At 46.3% G+C, this 17,178-nt stretch overlaps 1 protein-coding gene across 1 annotated transcript in view; it reads right to left on the bottom strand.

Moving 5' to 3' along the window:
* The window catches only part of UBAC2 (UBA domain containing 2), a gene marked incomplete at both ends in the record, with an annotated part of 119,533 nt that overhangs the window by 33,706 nt on the left and 68,649 nt on the right, over nt 1-17,178 (bottom strand). The window contains 2 exons of the mRNA XM_084235712.1: nt 7,733-7,780; nt 11,118-11,241. Of these exons, the coding sequence (XP_084091838.1) occupies nt 7,733-7,780; nt 11,118-11,241 (172 nt within the window). The remainder of the gene's footprint in view (nt 1-7,732; nt 7,781-11,117; nt 11,242-17,178) is intronic.

Here is a 17,178-nt window from a genome sequence, read left to right as displayed (position 1 = left end):
ACCAAACCACAGCAGGCAGGGGGAGGCGCCTCGACCTGGTGAAGGTGGCCAGGTGCTCACTTGTGGGGCTTCTCCAGGGCCTGGGGCTGCACAAAACCTGCACTGCAGGACCCTGGGAACAGAGTCCAGCACTCGAGACACCCATCATCTAATGGGACAACAGGAGACACGCAGGGCTGCCTCCCCGAGACAAGACGGGGTGGGCTGAGGGCACCTGCTCCTCTGCACCTGGACCCCAACATATGACTCAGATGCATTCAAATCCTGAGGAAACCAGACCCACTTTGGTCTCATTTCTTTACTCAATGCACCTATTAAACACCTACTACGTGCCAGACTGTGTTCTAGACACTAGGTATGGTGTCTAGTGTCTACAGGAGTCAAACAAAAAAAAAGCTTGCTTTAATTCTGGCCTTTGTTTCCTACCTCCACACTGAAATGCTAAATAAAGAAGAAACTGGAGATTACCTATCTTATTACCCCCTCCCCACAACCAAATCTGTGCAGATAAGAGATGCTCAAAGCTATTTCTTCCATTTGTGATAAATTATGAAATGACTCTTCTTCTCAAGACAGACAGCACCTGGGGGCTCTGGCTCCTGGTGACAGTCTCCTGACCTTGTTCTTTGTCAAGTGCAGATGTGGGCTGTGCAGGTGAACTCCCTATATTCGCTCCTTCAGTATCACTGTGAAGTACCCAATCACAACACTGGGTATTTTTCTGATTCGTGGGATGCTGAATTAGAATAGGAACTGAATTAATGACACTGATTATAGCTTCTCTGTCTCTAACAAACTGTCTTAGGAAGCGGCTCTAAGCTTTTCCTTTGGAAAAATCATGCACCTGGAGGGCCAAGTTAAGCTACACAAAGCAGAAACCACACATAACAATGGCTGAGTGACAACAGAGGTGTACTCCTCCTTGTTAAAAAGAAGCTCTTACCATCTTCGTTGGTTTTACTACAGTCCTTTCCCAGAAGTTATCATCAAGGCAGAAGAGAACGAGTAACACGGTCAGCCCCAAAGAGGGATGGCTGGTAGACCCTGAGATGCTTAAAGAATCAGTGTGAAGAGATAACCAACCTTGATTCCAGACTTTCCATCTCTTGGTAAGAAAACAATGCAAAGTCCTATGGGAAAATGCTCCTCAAGGCAATTGACACTATACTCTACAAATCACCTATGGTTTAGAAGCATGGGTGTTTTCTGGGCAACCTCTTCCTCATCTCCGGTTGACCGACAGCACAACTGAACCAACTTAATATATTTTAATGATCCTTTAAACTTTTTAAAGCTACTTTTTTTTTTTTTCAGTGCTAGAAACCCAAGAGGAGGGCTCTGGGGCTTGTGCAGGGTGAGGGCTAAGCTGCCTTCAACCATCTGAGAAGGCCAGTGAAGTGTGCTGGTGATCTCAGGAGAAAAAGTGCAGCTGTGGGCTGGTCTGTCCACAGCAGGAGACAGGAGGCCAGCAGCAGCTCGTTCCCTGCACACTGGGCACCCCACCAAACTGACAAAGGCTGCGGGAGGTGGCTGGCATGTGGCTTTCAGCACCTGCAGCTACTTTTAAAATTCCTTTGTGTTCAGGCTCTCCCTTAGAATTGTGTCCCCAGTGATGATGAATCTCACCTTAGAGGTGCAGTCAGGGGGACCCAGAAAGAGCTTTGTCTGCAAGGGTCTTGCAGAGGAAAGAATGCATGAGGGTCTTGAGAGGGGCTTCTTGGAAGGTGCTGGACAGAAAACACTGGCCTTTGGTCCTGGCTCCATCACCCTCCTGCTAGCAACCTGACCCTGGGCCTCCCCATTTTCGGGGGGAGTCTAGGTTTTCCTCCAGGTAGAGATGGTATCAAGAACCTAGGAAGGCAGTGCGGGTGGAATGTATCCTGGTGATCAGAGCATTCGTGTTTCGTAGCACAGAAATGAGTTTGATAATATTGTATTTTGAGCCTCAATGGTTATTTATAGAAGCAGATACAATGCTGGAGACTAAGCCAGGCCCTGGGAATGGCAAAGAATAATGTATAATTCTTAAACTGAAAGACAGGGCTGACTCAGAAAGAGCTTCAGGGTCAAGACCTAAATGAGTAACGATCTGCGGGGAGAAGAAGGTGGGAAAGAGGGGAGGGAGGCGGGGCCGAGCTACGCAGAGCCAGTGCTCTCGCTGGGGGCACCTCGGAAGCCCGTCTCCACCACATACGGGTCCTCTCGGTGAAAGACTTAAGTTCTCTGCCTCGGTTTCCTCATCTGTAGAATGGGGAGAGGCGTGCCTAATTCAGGCTTTTATGAGGATGAAGTAATACTTGCAAAGTGCTGAGAAAAGAGCTATATTGCTCCACTTTCTTGAAGCTGGACTTAGAGTGGTGATAAATGACCCTGCATTTCAAACACTCAGACCTGCTCCCAGTCGTGGCCCACTCGGCCCATCCCGCCAGGGCCTCCTCAGCATGGGGGGGCGTCTGGGCCGGGCAGCAGCATCCTCCTGGCATAGGCTGCTCTCCCGGAGGAGCAGAAGGCACTCGCTGCTCTGCTCCTGCTCTCAGTGACTAGTAGAGGCTGCAGAGCAGTGTCCGGGGTCCCAGCGCACCAGGCAGACCCATGGGGAGGGCCCTGAAGAGAGGGGGCTGCAAATTCTCTGAACAAACAAAAGCACGTGAACACACAATGCACTCGGCCAAGTGCGGGCCTGGAACTTAGCAGCTGCCCTGTGTTCGTTCATGCAAAATAGGAGACGGCACAAGGTCAGGGGTGCTGAGACAGAAGGATGCTGCAGCGGTCAGAGGTTCGACACCACGAAGGCAAGTCCGCAGGCTGGGGGTGGGGAGGGACGAGAGGAAGGTCTGAAAGCGGCCCTGAAAGGAGGCGAGGTTTCTGCCACCAGTGAAAGGTTCGCTGCAGTATTAACAATCCTCTCTAAGGCCCCTCTGTGCCACTTCAACAAGCCACTGGCATAATTTCATGTATTCTGTTTTGCAGAGTTAAATATCGACGTCTGCTGGTCACTGCCCCTGTGTATCTGCCGTTTAGTGAGACCCTCCCTGTCAGCCCTGCACCGAGCTGCAATAGCTAGCACAAGGCAGAGCCCAGACGGCTTCTTCCTGTGGGTTCAGGCTACCTGAGGTCAGGGCAGGGGAAGGGGCCGACCGGAGGCAATCGATTCAGTGTTAGAATGATAAACGCTATTTTAGTTATCGGAAGATGAAAATGTTCTTCAATAGGGATTCTCCTGAGGACCTGCTGGCATCTTCTGCTTGTACACTCGGCCCTTTCACAGAGCCCACCTACCCTACCACTTTCTGGCCTTGGCTTCTCACTTCTGTCCTCATCTCCAGTGAACTGCTAGAAAACCACCTCGATCCCAAAGGTTCAAGTGCAAATGCTGGGGATCTGATGGATCGCTCCACCTGCTCCACTGCACCTTTTTGGTCAATCCCGAGAAGGATGAGAAGAGGAGAAAAGGCAGCTGAAGAGCAGAGAGCATAAGCCACACAGGGGGGTGCTCGGGGCCCTGACACCACTCTCACTCACCACGAGCTGGTTGGGGTTTCAAATTTTACTCCTAAGAAAGGTCAGATTTCCTCAGCGACTGTTCTCGCTCGTGACCTCTCTCCTTAAAGACATGCTGTGACTCGGAGAGCCAGCGAACGTGCCGCTTCTGTCCCAGGCTTGCTCTCTTGTAGTTACTGTGAGACCATGTTATATTTTTGTCTTTTAAAAAACTGTGGTGGGAAGGAAGACAGACAAGTGACAGCTCACAGGTAGCTGAGTCCTTCCAGATTGCTCACTTTCCCCTGCCCTTCCTGGGACTTGCAAACCCCAATAAAACTTCTTACCTTGCACCAGTGGGAAATTCTGTTGTTCGAAAAGCATTCAAGAACCCCCTGCTGCCTACAGAACAAACGCACACCCGGACCACACTGAAAGTCCTAAATGATCTGATGTCAATCTCTGTCTGTAATCTTGTTGTGGGGCAGGACAGATTTTTTTTTCCACAGTAAGGTTGTTTAATCACAAGAAAACCAAAATCTGATACCCTGCAGAGAACAGGTGATAAGCCAGGAAATGGGTAAAGTGTTGGAGGGACACGTTGGAGGGGAGAAACCTGGGGTCTGACAAACACCGGCCTGTTTGCTTTTCTTATGTAGCTTGAGGGGAGACGAGAGGACGATGAGCAAGTGAACTGCAAGAAGGGCAAATCGGCAAAAGTAGGCTCTTTCTGTTTTAATCAGACCAGATCAGCTCAGGCCTGAGACTTCAGGTTTGAGAATGAGGGTACATCCTGGTGGTGATGACTCATCACCGTGACGCACAGAAGGGCAGCAAATGGAGAACTGCTGGGATATGGATGGGCGGCAGATTCTCTGCAGAACCGCAAGGAGAACTTAAATAAAGTTCAATAAGGAAGCTTTTTTCTTGAACGAGAGGCAGGGTTGGAGTGTAGCAGGGCCGGTAGGATGCTGAGTTGAGTGTGGCCTCGACTGTTAAGGTCCCTGCCAAAGGCGTTGGGAAGAACAGCCAAACGCGGTGATGAGAAGATGCTGGAAGCAGATGTGTGCTAACATTCTGGAAGTTCTTGCGTAAAATGAGCCGCTTCACTTGGCTGCTACAGCCAGGTTTTCAAATCACCTTTTGTAACCTTTCATGAAAACAGTCCTATTTTAAATGATGATATTAAAAATCAGAACTGCCCAAGGAGGAACAACGCAATGTGTAAACATTGGACAATGATACACGTGAATCACCTCAAAGTAAAGCTTTCAGCACAAGAAAGGCCTCTTCCCGGGTGGCAGCGGGACCTGGGAGGTTGCAGAGCAACGCTGAAGAGTGATATGGTCCCAGGGAAACCTACTTCTGACTGCTATTGCTAGGCTAGATACTGCCCCCAACCCAGAAAAAATTCTAGTTCTCATTCTTTTCTATGTGCCCACTGAAAGCTGAAAATGGGCTCCCACCCGGTAAGATACTGTACTGAAGTTATTTATCAACATCCTCATTATAAAGTCAGCGGGAATGAATGAATACATAAATAAATGCATAAAGAAATCAAAGTGTTGGGTTAAACTTACATATCCAAAAACATTTATAACCGTGAAGAATGACTGACACAGGAGATAAAAACTAGTCTCACCAAAATAATTCCACTAATAACTCAACAAAATAGACTAAATCCAAAACATGGCAGTTTTCCAGAAATGGATGAGTAAAATTTCTGGTTTCTCTGACTACAGACAGCATATGACTTATGATTTACACAAATGCCTCCTTTTTTTTTTTAAAAAAAAAAAAAGGTTCTTTCTTTTAAAAAATAATACTCATCAGCTTGAAATTAAAAAAAAAAATTACTTCCTTAACACACAATATTGTCAGAGTGAACCACTGATTTCAATTCTAAAAAATGAATTTCATTAACACGTTTTCTAACCACTCCCCTCCCCATTCACCCCCCAAAGACTAAAGATCATCGGTGCATTTCTTTTTGGTATAGAATTTTTTACTTATTTATTTTTAGTATTTTATTCAGTATTAAAAAAAGGGAAGTCACTTAACACATATGGGATAGGAGAAGTTGTGTTGAGCAAGAGATATCTAGGACAACTCTGGTTTTGTGAATCTCAGATTGTGATCCTATAACCAGGGGTGTGTGAGCCCAGCACTTTCATAACTTTAGTGACTCCTCTACAATCATCCTATTGAAAGCATACCATAGTACATGAAATATTTCATAACAAAGCTGGGATCTGCTCGAAAAAGTCAGAAATAAAACATTCATAAAGTTCAAGACCAGCACTTGCAGTGTAGCATGAAGGCACACTGGCTACGACTATCACTGCTGGTCATCATTTTAAGAAAACACAGTGTCATCCAATCACGGCGGAGTAATAATATAGGAGAGGGCTGCCATGAAGATTTATCAGATTTGTATTCATGGTAGGAGGTTGGTAACACTGGTTGAATTAATTACTGTAAACAGGGAAAATTCCATTGGCTCAGAGGTATTAAGAGGGAGATTAAATGCTAAATTGATGTGGGAATTGCATTCTGAGTATTGTGCGACGCTACGACGCTATTCATTCTTCTGAAACAAGGGACTTTTATGTTCAAAATTTGTTAACCTGCTAATTCCTTAAAGAAAGTTAAGACAAGCACCTAAACTATCTGATAAGCATATGCATTGAAAAGACTGTGATTCCAGCACGTACATTTTAGATCTAAGAAGATACAAAGAGATGAAAAACGCAACCTTCATTCTAGATCACTGAATGTCACAAAATGAAACTATGAGGTGCTAGCAAGCATTTAATTAAAAACCAGGGGTATGAAAACAAAATAAAGAAAATGGGGTTTCTTAAAACAGTAAGTCACATAGTAAGTTATTAAAGAAGGGTAGGATAATGAGAGCAATCCATCAAGAGAAAACTAACACAGTGACACAGTATACGATAAGGCACTTCTCCAATTCCTGACTGCTTTAGGAGAGTATCCAAAAAAGGACTGAAGACATCACTGCTGAGACAAAACATCTGATGCAAGAAATAGTCAATGCTCCGGCAGGTCAGCAGAGATGAGATTAGACCTGGGAGAGCCTGGCAACCGGACCCCTAAGTCATGTCCAGCTGGGGACTGTCTGGTGGCTCAAGCGGTTTGAAGAACTTACAATGCCTCTCAGCTCTGTGGTTCAAAAGCCAATCAGGTTTATCCGGGGAAATGAGTAAAGATTTAGGAAGGGGAAACAAAGTGACAGCAATCCCCAGAATTCTGGCCAGAAGCACATTATTTGTGGGGAATGAAGGACAAAGTTGTCTATGAAAAGAATGAATCCAGAAAAGGAATGAGCTTAAAGGAAGGAGAGAAAGGAGCAGGCAAAAAGGAAGACACAGTGACCACCCCCACCATACCATTTACCTGGGAAAAAATTATGCTATTTTACTTAAAATGGCTGTAGCAGAATGCAGAGCTATTTCCAAATAAATCCCCTCAGACGTTATACATGCTATTACGAATCTTCTGCCATTTTCTTAGTCTTGTCCAACACAGAAATTAAAATTGCATTCCATAGACACGTTATAAACATATTTATTTTTATATAAATTTGGGAGTTCAAATTTAAGCACTGGGAGAAAATAAAGCTCATTTCCATGTTCTGGATTTCATTTTAAAATACCTCATAAACAAAGCTTTAGATTGATGCTTATTAAAATACCACTGGATGGCAGGGCAGGTGAGAAGGGACACGGTGGTGCCAGGGCCGGGGGGAGGGGGGAGGCCCGAATCCTTGGCCTCTTTCCCTTCTTCCTTCTCTGGCCACAGACCCCATGAGTCTTCAGTCAATTCCAACCCACCTGACTTTCCACTTTGCCTTATTATTTCCCTTCCATGACAACGTATCTTCACAAAACAAGCAGAACAGCCTTATTATTTTTAGTAAACCCAACTTCTTCATTTTCTTTTTCCTTCAATTTTCTCTTACTATGAATTCAACTACTAATGCAATTTAAAACAGCAATATCAGCAGGAGACTTGGCTACACCTTTTACCAAGATTATGGTGAAAACAGAAAAATTAGGCACTTTCATGCCATATAGCCATGGAATTGTTCCTTTTTCATCACTAAGGAAGTAGAGCTGAGCCAGAGACTGATGTGGTTAAAAGAATGTTGGAAATAACTGAATATGACCCATCATCTATGTTTTTCCTAAAGCTTCTTCTTCAGGAGGGGGGGAGGAGAAATCACACTTACAAGTCCACTTATGGCTACAATCCAGATGTAGGAACCAGAGGTGAAAAGCTATAAAAGAAAAAAAAAAGGTAACTAAAAGTGAAATCCAACTGCCAATCATAGCATACTTATTTTTATATCATAGAACTATAATCATAGTCATTAACGTTAAATATTAATTACATATAACAACACAAACAAAATAAACATAAATTCTGCTATTTAAGAGAAAATAATACATTAATTTTCCTTTTTTTTAAACCAAGTTCTCAAACTTTCTAGAACCTAAAACAGATTAGCTGAACTTGCCCGCTCCTGTGCAATGACAAGTAAGCGAAATTTAAGGTCTGTTTTATTTATAAAAGGGAATTCATTGATTTAAACAGCGTGAAATACCACATGTAAAAAATTTCCAGAAATCAGCAACATACAAAAATATGTAGTCACCATCCCATGCTACAAAATACGCAGTCACCATCCCATGGTTGTTCAGTAATGAAATATACAGCAGCTTACATAATTTTCTCATTTTGATTTCTGATCACTATTACTCAGATTTAGCCGGGAAGACTTCAGGGCACACTGGCCCCCGTGCAGTGCTACTCGTGCCTGCTGACACCCTCTTTCCAGCTTGAGCAAACAGATGGTTTCAAAGTCAATGCATGGCAGGTAATTAGAATTAGGTCTCATGAAAGCTCTGTTTTCCAGATTATTTGTGTCCGGGACCTGTCCCGAGCTACCTCCAAGCACTCCTACCAGGGAGGCAAGGGCTGCAGCGAGCGGCCTGCTGTGTGTCCCAGTGAGGAGGGTTGGGTGTATGGGGACGTGGGGGGTGGTGCTTGTGCCCCAGCAGCAGGACCCCCAGGTACATTTCTGACATTGTAGAAGGTGAAACCTCAGAGTTCTACAGATTCATCAAAGACAGACACCAAAGGTAAGAGGTGACACAGCATGGGGGAAAGGAACCGACACGCTCTGATGCTGGCTCTCGAGGTAGCACTGGCTCTGACTTCAAATGTAATCCCTTGACCTAAAATGTAACCCTTCGACCCAGCAGGTGTTCTTGTTTAGTGTAAATGACTGATAATCATGAGGGTGAGAATTATGTGGAAAAATATTTTGGGGCCATTTCCTTCTAGAAATATAATGGATAAAATGGCCAACACTTTCACGGTGCTCAAGCGGGGGTCTCAATGCCGGCCACATGTTTAACTCACTGAATCCTCCGATTCACCCCATGAGGGGAGCTCCATTATTGAACTGAAAGGTTATGTTATCTGCTGGAGGCCGGAGGCCTGGTGGGTGGTAGCTGCATACCCGAGTCCAGCCTGGGCTTACTACAGCCCGTCAGGCTGCTGCGTCTCTCACATAAGTGAAGACGAGTGTATCGGTTAACCCTGTCAGGAAAAAGTGACTTCCCTTGGACCTGCACAGCCCTCTTATTGCATTTCTGGTGCTGGCTGTGTCTGCTCTGCATGTGGAAGGGATGCTGCTCCCCGCTAGGTGCCGTGAGCACATCTAATTTTGCCTTCCGCAGCCCCTAGCAGGGCGTGGCTCTCAAGCCATTTATGCTCAAATGACCCTTCACAAACATTTTTGCTCTTGTGGTGATAGCTGAAGTCATTTATTCAACCACTCATGCATCCCATGTTCCTGACTTCAGAATGCTGTGGTGGGGAGTGCAGAAAGGCATGGAAATATTTGTGTGTGAAGGTCCAGCAGAAGGGAAGGGTGGAGAGCAAAGAGGCTCTGAGGCTGCTGAGGGGGAGGGTTGGGAGTGGTGCTGGATCAGCAACCCAGGCACCACTCATCTGAAAGCTTAGATTTTATCAAAAAGTCACTGAGGCAGCTCCATCTCCACTGTCTGGTATCTACTGCTAACACACACACACATACACATTATACTCACAATCTCATAAAAACCAATTGTGGAAGAGACATACATGATGAATTAATAAAAGCAACCAACTGACTTAGTTTTTATCGGCTCAGATTATACTGAACACTCAACATATCGCTGAGCCTTTGAATGAGCCAGTGAGATAGATATCGGAAGCCTCGAGGGACAGACAAAGCAAATGATTGGCAGGGCAAGCAGCCAGAGTTCCCTCAGCTCCAAAGACTCCATCATAAACTGAACAATGTTCTTTGAGCTAAGATGCTGTGTCACGAGGAGCTGCAAGGAGCCGCAGTGTGAACGTGAGGGTCAGAGGGCATCCGTGATGTGGCCGAGTCTCAGCGAGAGAGTGCCATGGCAGAGCCGGAGCTTGGGTCTCCTGGCCAACGTCCATTTTGTTCTGCTTTGGATTGTTAACATCTTTTAACAATATTGAACATGCCACAGCAAATGCTAGTAATGAGAATAAACGGCAGAAACGGGCTATGAGCTCCCGTGACAACTGGGGAGGAGAAAGGGAGAGTGTACCGGCGTGCAGGTTGAGAAACCAAGGACAATTTCATGAGAAACGGTTGTAAAAGTGATAAGGAAACACCCACCCCAGATGAGCCAGTGATAACACCCAGCAGCAGACTAGAGAAGTTGGAGGAAATGCTAAAGGTTAAAAGGGGATGGGGGAGCGCATCTGACAGCGACACGGGTATCCGGTGTGATGTGTGTGGGATAAGGAATGTTCTGAGCATGAAGAGTGGATCAAGAGGCTGAGCTAACGTGGAACCACAGGAAACAACAGACTTAAACTTGACATCAAAAGGTGTGAGAGCGAAAGAAAAGTGACAAGTGTTACAGGTAGAAAACTCAACGGCAAGCGGGTCGTCCACCCCCAGGCCTGGAGCCCAGCAGAGAGTGACCGATGGGCACTGGATATTGGAGAAGACGGTCTCCTTTCATTTAAGTCAGACGACAAACACTCTACTGGTCTTCAGGTCCAACGCTTTAGCAAGCGGTGAATATCCAGGCCGCGCGAGTCGTGAAGTTGCCAGCGCTTCTAGCAAACCCCAGGGCTCGGGCTGCTAGGCTGCACCTGGTTTCTTCTTCAGAGCTTTATTCTTGGGAAACTGTATTCACTAAATTAATTTCTACAGCAATTTTCCACTCTCCACCTTTTGACTATCCTCCTTTGTTTCCACTTCATACTGTGATTTTTAAAAAGCAGTTACACGCAACTGCATGATGAAATTAAAATATTTTCCACTGATACAAATTACAGCGAACACTCTTATCAGATTTCTGAAGGCCATGAGAGTATTCTAGTACCGTATATGCCCCGATGCTTTTGCTCTGTAACACTTCCTTTGAACATTTGATAGAGATCACGAAGCCAAACTCATGGGAACAAAACATTGTTTTCAAGGAGATCAAATGAGAAAAAGACAATCCCCCCCACACACCAAAAAACCCCAAAAGATCTGGTTAAAGAAATGTGAACAATAAAAACGCGTACTGTACCTGCAGTCCCAGGATATAAATCAACGTCTTGTTTGTGATGGACAGTGGGCCCAGAATTTGTGCCACCTGGACTCTCGGAATGGAGCAGTAAAACGGCACAAAGAGAGCAAACACAGGTGCCAGGCTGTGCAAACAAACAAACAAAAATTAGAAAGGCATGATAAATTAAAACGCCAACAGCAAATGTGAACTTGGGGGAGCGTGGCTTAAAATTTGACCTGTCTGAAAAAGCATGATCTTACACACACAAGTGGGTTTCGATACCTCACACCCAAAATCCTTTCTACTTCTGTAATGTTGTATGAAAACTCTGATCCTATCACCAAGAAGTGGTTCCATGTGTACTAATAAAATGCCAGGCATTGTAAGAAAAGTTAAAGTTGCTGCTACGTTTTCTTCCCATGAACATCTTCACAGCTAAAGAAAGGGACGCGACCACAGAGGACACGTCATCCTTGATCACCGCCGGGTCCCGAAGCCGCCTTGCAGACCGAACTGCACCGCTCACCAGCCCTGCTTTCCCTTCCTCAAATGCCTTCCTCCTTTTGTCCTGGACCCTGTTTCAGGCTGGGTTTCCTACAACTGCTCACACCACCGCCCCTCGCCAGGGTCCCACAACCGGCTCTTCTCGCATGACCGCAGACCCTGCCATGGCTTCGACTAAGACGACCAGCCAGTCCCCCGCTGCCCACACGGCCCCACTCGGTCAGGAGTCATCCATTCCTTCACCCCGACCTGTTCAAGTCACAGGTGTCTCTCTACTGAGGCCCGGTGCCTCTCCAGTCCATCTCTCCACACTGCCAACTCTGCTCCTCATGAAACGGCGCTGAGCAGGTCACACCAATCTAAACCTTCTTTCCCCAGCTGCCCGTATCCAAAGGGGAAACCGAAATGGCAGCATGGAATACCAAGCCTGTGACTCTTTCTCAGCCGTCTAGTTCCTCACACCTGGCCCTGCTCCCCTCGAAACCTAGCCCCCGCAGGCGCTCCCCAGGCCCAGCAGCCTCAGACACCCCGAGTAGCGGCCTCTCACCTTCCACGCCCTTCCCATGTCTCGGCTTAGCCCACAGCTCAGCCCTTCCCGGCGCTGCTCCGCTCCTCCTGGGGGGAAGGCACCCTCTTCTTCACCCTGGAAGCCGCCTGGCCTCGGTGTTTCTGTGAACAGCCCTTAGAGGGGGCCAGCCAGATCCAGGGGTCCCACCGCCCCCTTGGCAGAGCAATGCCTCGCTCAGGGGCAGAGAGGCTTGGACACACACCTGTGCCCACCCGGCTAAGTCACTCACTCTACCTTCCACCTTCCCTCTTTTGGAGTGCGCAGCATCAGTACCATGAACTTTTATTTTTTAAAAAGATTTATTTATGCAAACACTGGAGTACAGACCAGAGGCACGGGAGGGTGAGAGAATCCACCAGAGACAGAGTGGGGAGCAGAACTGGCAGAAGGACCGAAATACACACTGCTGAGGGGAGCAACGGGCGAGACAGGAGAGGTCTGCTGCGCCATGTGGGTTTCTCCCTGACCGGGCGGGAATCGAACCACCGCCGTGGAGGCTGCGACAGCTTCACAGTGCTGCACTCAACCACCTGTGCCACCAGGGAGGCCCCATGAACTCTTTCTGGACATAAGAAAATCCAAAAAAATATTCTCCACTTCTACCGAGAAATGGCCTATCATGTTCTGGAAACACGGCGCCCTCTCAGCCTTGTGTGGATTTTCCCATTTTTAAAAGACCGTTAGTAAAAACTCATTCACTGTCCTCTCAGCTCTACCGTGAGCAAGGCGTGTGCACACACGGCCACTGTGGTAAGTGGCTGCAGCGACGCAAACTCCAACAGGGACCACCTGAGTGCAGGGCGAGGGCAGCGCGGCTTCCTGCGTGCTGGGGGGTGTGAGGGACATAGATGGCACCTCATATCAGCTGTGGAGGCGCCACCACTCGCCTGGTCCCCCACTCCCCAGACTGGGCGCACCCCACACCCGGCCCAGGCAGAGAAGGAAAGGCGACCTCTTCATTCCCCTAACATCTGCCACACAGCCTGGCCCAGCAAGGAGCTCGCTGACTGGGGGGCGATGGCACAGACCTTACTTGCCCACCGGCGCGTGATCCACACCCTAACTGTGTGGGGATTTGTCAGAGCGCCCCTGCATGGCTACTCAGTGTTGCAGACCCAGAGCCTGAGACAGGTCCTTCCGCACAATGCGTCTGCTGAATTTTTTTTTTTTAATGAACGCAGCAATTTTAATGAACTTGCCGTTCTGAATATTACACAGAAGAATAGTACACAGAACCCAAGCACCACTCAACAGCTACGTGTTCTCATTCAACGGTACAAGTGTGTCCCTGCTGGGCTTATATTCCTCCAGTGACTCCTCAGTCATTCCAGAGACCCACAGGGCTCTGGGTACCCCCAAACCTGCCCTGAATGTGCTCTTGCCCACTCGGCAGCGCCCACGGGTGCCCCTCTGCTCCTGCCCTCTCCTGGCCGCCTTTGCCAGACAGACTCTGCATCAGGCCGTCTTCACGCTGCCGAGAGCAGTCCGCCCTGCTGCCCCAACCCAGGTGCAGCCCTCCCGCCCCCAGCCCACCCCTCCCCCACGGTGCACTCCCCATTTCCTCTCCCCAGAACCCCTATCACCTTCTCATCTACTACGCACCTAGTTTATCGAGTCTCCCAGATCAGAATGGAAGCCCTATGAGGGTGGGGATTTCTGTGGGGCTTTTTTCCACTTTGTCCCATTGTCTAGAACTGTGCCTGACGCTGTGGCTGCTCAATAAATGTCTGAATAAATGATTTTCTCTTTAAAATGGTATAACCAAGCAGCAGAGTCTGCCTTTTATTGAAAAAATCCTTCCCCTCGTTTTTTATGATTTTTAATGGGATTAAAACATATGGTTTCTTATAAGTATTCAAAATATAGCCTGTTGGTCTCTTGGTAATAATAAGAAAACTCTTTCGGTTGCACTTGAGAGGTCTCGCCACAGAACATGTTCTTTCAGGGACTGAATTTATAGAAGACCTAGTTTGCATTCAGCAAACAAGTGTCAACAAGGATGTTACAAAAAAATATCTGAAGCAGCCTTCTTGTTTGAGGCTACCTTTCAAAAGAGTCTAAGAAAATACTGGTAGGAATTTTAATGACCACAGCTCATGTCTTATATGCCAATAGAAGAAGTTTAAAAATTCCTTAGAAGTTAATGATCATTGTGAAGTTTTTAAGTGATGACTAAACACTAGACCACACAGACCTATAACACAAAGGCAAACATTTCAGACACTGGTTATAGAGGTTGTTTTGTAGAAATTTTCCATTGCTATTTCTATACACACAGACTCCACAAAATATGACAACGTTATTAGTCATTGACTAGTTTTTTTTCTTTTCCTTATTTTATGACAATGTCTGTTCCTTACACTGTCAACAGTAATTCAGCTTGACCCCTCTCCTACTGTGAACAGCTAATTTCTGGAAGCCCTAATCTGGCTTCAGCATTGAAGCGCAAGTAGAGAACAGAGAAAAATTGGTTAATAAAGAATTTGTTCATTCCCTCAACCAATGTCATAGATATTTATTGAGTATCAACTACACATTCATGATTGTAATTGACAGGACAGGTAACACAAACTGTCAGCTCAGGCCACACATGTCCAGCCCACCTCTTCTACAGAAAAGGATGCTGACTCCACTTTATAATCAGAAAAATCCTGGTAACTTTCAACAGTGATAAAGTCACGACATGACGTCACATAAACGTCACCAGCACCTGGAAGGACAATTACCCTCTCTCATCCCTAGGGCTGGTTTGCTAGAACATTTGCTTTATCAGGCTGAGGTCACTGTACAGCAATGTTTTACTTAATAATTATTATTTCAAAAATTAAAAAGCGAACCCCCACAGGATGGTCTTTAAACAAGCCGAAAACTCGCCAGTGGTGACTTCTTCGTCAATCCAAGGTTAGGTGAACTAGTTTTGGAATACTTTATCATATTTACCCACCAAATCATCAAATCTCTCTATATTCCCCCTCACAGAATTTTTATACTAGTAATGATCTTGGTGATTTTTTAGCTCAATACCTTTATTTTATAGAGTGAGGTGGAGGGCCAAAGGACTCAGGTGAGTTGTGGATCTTCCGGTTGACAAGAACCCCAGCATTTTAGAAGCGAGTGGGCTTCTAAATGTAGCAATATCACGACAGGCTAAACCCACAGGCCATTCTGACAGAATCCTGAAGGAGAAGGGCCTCTGAGGCCACTGAACTACAAATGATTCAATTCTCTCCACACGGGCCCCCACACAGCCATCTCACTTAGGCGAGCATATAAACGAGAGATAGCTTACTCTTTCACCACCCCAACTTTTGAGAACAACATGGGTATCTGGTTTGAAATCTCTCTCCAGGAACTTCCTCTTCCTGACCGTCCTTCTATTCTCTGGAGACAGGAAGATTCCCATGTACTACCTGCCCTCGTCCCCGTAGACAGCTTCCAAGTGCTCAAGGCCGAGGTGTGTGTTCCTGCTATGGCTGCACGTCCTCAGTTTCCCCTCTGATTCCTCCTGAGACTTAGGTGCAGACCCCTCAACCCTGGGGCCTGCTCTGAGCCACCTCTGCCCATCACCAGCCACCTCTGCAGTGCCCGGTGCTCAGTGGGATGGAGACCAGGCCAGACGCCTGTAAATAGTGCCTCTCCTGCTCTGAGCGCTTTCCTTCTAGTCATTTAGCCTCCAAATAAATTTCAATTTTGGGAGCCACGTGACTTGGTTGGTTTGAAAAGAGCCAAACTAAACAGAACTACAACTCTATGACTCTGATCAGCAGAGGTCCCCGTCGGTGTGTGTGCCGAAGACTGGACTTGGCGGGAAGGGCCTCCACCCACTCTTATGTGTCCCTGCAGTTCCCGATTCAGTTCCCAGTCGGGCAGCTCCTGCCTGAAGACACGGGCCACTCCGTGCATAACCCAAAGCGTGTCTCTTCCATTCAGCACAGAAACCAAGGCCTCGTTGGCATGAGCTGTTGACAGGCCACGGAGCCTGGTGTAGCCAATAGCTACACCAAGTTTACAGGGAGCCGGAATTGTCAATGCTGGCATTTGTTTCCTTAAAAACATGTCTTAAAACCATACTTTTAAACAGAACATGGATACAAAATCATATGTGACTATAATTTTTTTTTTTTTTGTTCTGGCTAAGGCTTAATCCTTCAGTCTCTTTCAAAGAATTTTTTTAATACTTAAATCTTTGCAGAAAAATTTATAAAGTTCCATAGATATCAGCAATGCATAAATTCCAAGGGGTTTTTGGATAACCATGTCAAAAAATCACTAACAGAAATTCTCACTTCCCATTTAAAAAAAAAAAAAAGCGCGCCATCAAACTATGCTCTCACACGGGGTGAAAAAAAAAAAAAAGCCACCACTATAAAAGGGTGTCGCCACAGTCTCCTTTAAACATCATGCCAAAGTCAGCCTGCACAGTCTGGGGAAATACTAACTGCCGCTAGACAGGCGCTCCGGCAAGCCCCTGAGAGGTAAGGACCAGATATTTTACTTTTTCAACAACTTGTTTTGAGTTAAAAGAAAATTGGAGGACACTCCATCAGTCCAGTCTCTGCACTGGGGAGAGGCAGCTCTCCTGCCCGCCTGTGAGTACGCAGGTGCCTCACTGTTTCTCCTTTTCCTGACAAGCCTGTCCTTTTAAAATGTAGAAAGAGAAAAAATTGAAAGCATAATGAAGGGTCTAAAGCTAAGGGAAAGACTCTTCCATACTCATCTATAAGCATTTCTAACAAAAATTCCGTCAGTGATATTGCTATAGCTCAGCCTCTGGCATTCTACCATTAGGCTCAGGGAAAGCAATAGATCCTGCCAGAAATATCTTTGCCAAATACGAAGGTTTACTTTGTACTTTGGGGTGAACTCACAATTACAAAAAGGGAGTATCAAGTATAAATCAGCAAATAATGCCAGTATTTCAGGAATTTCAGGATACTTTAACATGGAGGGAAAAGTAAAAGTTACTTGAAAATGGACACTTCCGGCACTTCGGATACTGCATATATA

Source organism: Talpa europaea (genome assembly GCF_964194135.1).
Source record: "Talpa europaea genome assembly, chromosome: 6".
In the NCBI taxonomy this organism is placed as follows: domain Eukaryota; kingdom Metazoa; phylum Chordata; class Mammalia; order Eulipotyphla; family Talpidae; genus Talpa; species Talpa europaea.
Note: the sequence above shows the minus strand (reverse complement) of the source record. Positions and strands in the feature narration are given on the sequence as shown.